General features: G+C 37.8%; 1 protein-coding gene across 1 annotated transcript in view; it reads left to right on the top strand.

The window, feature by feature from the left end:
* The first annotated feature begins 1236 nt into the window (after positions 1-1236).
* The window catches only part of LOC140327468 (thiol S-methyltransferase TMT1A-like), a 27772-nt gene continuing 24542 nt past the window's right edge, over positions 1237-4466 (top strand). Inside the window, exon 1 of the mRNA XM_072406871.1 lies at positions 1237-1796. Within this exon, the coding sequence (XP_072262972.1) occupies positions 1299-1796 (498 nt within the window). The 5' untranslated portion in view covers positions 1237-1298. The remainder of the gene's footprint in view (positions 1797-4466) is intronic.

The raw sequence follows: 4466 nt of genomic DNA, 5'->3' as shown, positions 1-4466 counted from the left end.
GAACATGAAGGACGACGCGGGACACCAGCGGATCAAGTGAATGCTGTATTTACTATCTTTCCCCAAGTGTGACTTGGGGTTACCGCTAGTAGCATCTTTTTTCTATCCTGAGTCACACTCGGGGTTACAGCTCAGGAGGTTAATGGGTGCTGTACATACAGCACCATTCTGCTTTATGGAGAGGGGAGGGGGAAGAACGATGGAGCGGCAACCCGCTGCACTCTCTCCCCTTCACTTCCATTACAATCCTTAATCGTCCATCGTCTGTGGATCCACCAGGACGGTCATTCGGACGATGGACGACGAGCACTGTAAACATGGCAGATTCCCATCCGATATTATTATGATTATTATTATTATTATTATTATTCATATTATTAAATGGGATATATATAGTACCAACATATTACACAGCATTGATATCAGCATTTTTATATCTGTTGTATCTTATTAGATCATTGGCCTTTCCAGTAATCCAAACCTGAGTCTGGGGCACTCAGGTTTCCAACCTGAGTCTGGGGAGTTCATAAAATAAAGCTGGACAGTCGACAGAGCATTCCTTGTAATTTAAATCCAGAAAAAGCATCATGGCCACAACAGGAGTTCAGAAACAAAGCGCATGCTAGGGTCAACAGGTATTTTTTTTGCAATTGTGGAGACTTTTTTTGATAGAAAATGTGCATATATTGCAGAGATGTACTGCATAGTCATTTAGTTTTTTGCTCTGACATATGCTTTTTTAAAGCTTATGAAAATGTCATTTTTTTCGGTATGTCATGCCTTTGTTCAGCTTGTGCTTTATTATGTAATACCCGAAGAAAGAACCTAGGAGTCTAAAATCATATATTTGTTTTTTTTAGTTTTTTAATGTTGTGTAATTGTTTTTGTATACACATACATATATATATATACATATATATATGTGGTAATACCATGTGCACACATTTTGCTTGTTTTCCCATGATAAAGCACCAATTTAGATATCGTTTAGTAAATCAGGCCATTTGAACATGGAGAGGAAACCAAGCCCTATTTGTAATGCAGCTATCCCTGCAAGTTACATCTTTAGTGAAAGTTCAAGTTACCAATAACATTTAACATTTTCTGTTACAAGCCTTGTCAAATGTTACTTTTGGGTGAATGTCAAATTTGTTTGTGCCAGCATTGTGTGCCCCTCCTCCCTCCCCATTGCTCAGAGAGGAGGATCTATTTCTACATACTCAGGATTACAGAGCTGCAGCTTGACCAGAGATCACTCCTATTTGAACAGCCTGCTGCATCATCTGAGCTCTCTAAACATGTCTGCAATCATTTTCATTTTACAGCTCATTTTGGCTGTGATAATGCTGCCTTTCCATATACTTTATTACATTGGAATTTGGGATTTGGCATCAAAGAAAGCCTTTCCCCTTTTTTTATCCAAATTCAGCGTAATATACAACAAGGTAATGGAAGAACACAAAAAAAGTCTATTTAACAATCTATCTGACTTTGCAGACTCCTCTAAAGAGCTCAGACTTCTTGAGATTGGCTGTGGCACAGGTGCCAACTTCAAATTCTATCCTAAAGGATGCAGGGTGACCTGCCTGGATATCAACCCAAATTTCAAAAAATACCTCAGCAAAAGCATAGCAGAGAGTGACCATCTTAAATTTGATGGATTTCTGGTGGCATCAGCAGACAACATGGGGCCCGTACCTGACGCCTCCATGGATGTGGTTGTATGTACCCTGTTGGTTTGTTCTGTACCAAACACGCCAGCAGTACTGAAGGAGGCAAAGAGAGTCCTAAAGCCGGTGAGTTTTCAACTATCTGACTTTAGTATTTATCAGTCTAGCACAGGTAAGAAAATAACTGTTATTATTTGAATGCTTACAATATGCAACATTCACACCCATGCTCCAGTGTTTTCTTTGTATTGTTTTTTTCATACGTATGTTTTTGTTGGTCCCAGAAAAATACATTTCCAGGTAAATATTTCACCTCTCTTTAACAGTAAACATGTGACTGCAAAATTTGAATTATTTATTTAAAACCTAAACTTTTAACAGTAACAATATCTGTTTGCTCAAGCACTTGGCCAGCATTGCCCTAGCTTCACGCTGCACACAGCTGTGAATGTGGCTGCACTAAAGAGAGGAATAAAGGTCATTTGTATTCAATTTAGGATGGCAGAAACAAGTAACAAACTGCTGCTACAGCTCTGTTCTGGTGCTACAGATACAGAATGTTTTGCATAGAATATGGGCTGGGAATGTCAACTTGTGCTGCATATGAAAGGTCAATTTTGGCCTTGTTACTTGTATGGCTTTGTAACAATCCGATGTCAAAGAAGAATAAAAACAAGGTTGGGATTTTGTTATTGTGCTGCAATCTATAAATCACATACAACAGATTCCAAATTCACTGGGTGTAATTTGTTGGTTGGAAAAACCAAATAGAATTTAGTGGTTTCTGTTACAATCCGTGGAACCAATGTTGTCAGTTTGGGGTCATATTTACAGGGGTCCAGGTCATTAAAATGGCAGCAAAACAATGTAGCACTTTTTAGGCCTGTATCCAGCAGAATGAAGTGCATCTACTATCAGGCTGACGAGCAAAGAGCACAGTAAGTACATGTTATGTTTACAACTTATAGTCATAAACTCCAAAATATTACCTCAAAGATAGAGTATAGCAGAAGTATGGCAGGGTATTTTTTGCTTAGCAATTCACACAGACCAGGTAATATAAAATACTTGGCATTTTTATTACTAATGACAATTCTAAAAGAACATAAAGCAACATAAGAACAGTAATGGGTTAGAATGTTCCTTACAATTCAAATAGTCAAGTTGTTAAGAATAAACTTTTTAATATGTTCTGACACCTTTCACAGGGGATGGGTGAGTACCCGAACAAAAAGGAGTAGGAAGGACACTTACCATTAGTCAGTCTGGTATACACATGCAGCATGGCTCCTTAGGGGTTCCCCAGGTTATGGCCAACAGGTTTTGCAGTTTGATGGATCAGACAATTTAACAGCCACAGGATAATGGGATAGTATTAACCCCCAGATGGAATAAAGCTTCTAAGGACATGTGGCTAGAGGCAAGGCAGGTTTTCACATAAATAACTGGATGGTGACAAGTCAAACTCTCTGACCGGGAGCTCCTCAGGGGTATTGTTACTGAATGAGTTTGCCTAGTCAACATCCAGTCTAAAATTTAGGGGTTGTGCCCATTCCGCCTGTAGGGATCTTCTTTCCCAAATATATGTGTTATTGGTAATTTTTTTTCTTCTTTAGGAACATTTATATTCTTGATAGTTTTAGTTTCTACATTTTACCTTCTAGCCCATTTATCCTGTCTGTTCACTATTCAATCAACTTTTTGATTCTCCCACACAGTTTTTGTCCTATTTAAAACTTTGTTTTATTATTGCAAGTATAAATTTATCACAATAATATCCTTCTATTCTTTGAGGAGACAATGTAATTTTGAAAGTCACACTGACATATGTCTGGTTCTAGAGGATATAGCATCTTTATTTGAGCTTTTTGGTTGAAATTCTTTACTGTTCTTCATTATATAGTGGTAACTCGTAAACATAACCCATAAGCTGACTGTTTTCACTTCCAGCTTCTTGGTGTTGATATTTTTTTTTTCAACACGCAGTAAACTGTGATGTTTTCCCACCACTACTGGTAGCGCAAAATAAATAAGGTAACTATGCTGCAGAAAAGGTTAGTTAATAATTAGCAATTTATTTATGGGTTAGGTTAATGCAAAGTCATAATCAGGGTTTAGAGTGTTTTTTAACTGTTTGCTAGTTAGTTTTGGTCTAAATGATAAACATATAAACAATGTGCTCAATGATTTGTTTGATGAAAGTGTTAGCTTTATCATTCCATGGGAACTGAAGTGGTTGAATGTATTTTATTGTACAAAGAGAAGCATACAGACGCCTTTATTATTGGGAGAAAATCTATATTCGGCCACTAGGCAGTGCTGTGTTCATTTTCTTTAAAATAAATTCGAGTGAAAATTACTATAAATCAAAATAATCAAATCACAATAAACTAATCATTATGCAAATTGTTTACAAACGTACCCTTAATTTTATTTATTAATTAAGGTGTAACAAAGTAAAACCCAGCTATGGTACCGTGTTTCCCCGATGATAAGGCATCCCCATCAAATAAGCCACCCCCCGATTTTTGCTCAAACAATTAAAATAAAGCACCCCCCGCAAATAAGACATCCTCCGATACCTGATACTGTGTGCCTCTGTGTGACTCCTCGATGCTGGCTGCAGTGCAGAGTGAAACTGAAAGTAAATTCAAAGGACAAGCAAGCTGCTGATCCCTGGCCTAACAGAGTCTGTTACCCGGCCGTAGAAGCCAAAAAAAAGTGAGTCAGTGATCAGAAGGGAACAATCAATGGCACATACAGTAGTGATCAGAAAGGGCACAATCAATGGCACAT

This window comes from Pyxicephalus adspersus, chromosome 1, assembly GCF_032062135.1.
Source record: "Pyxicephalus adspersus chromosome 1, UCB_Pads_2.0, whole genome shotgun sequence".
NCBI lineage: Eukaryota > Metazoa > Chordata > Amphibia > Anura > Pyxicephalidae > Pyxicephalus > Pyxicephalus adspersus.
The sequence above is the reverse complement of the archived record's forward strand: the minus strand, read 5'-3'. Positions and strand labels throughout refer to the sequence as shown.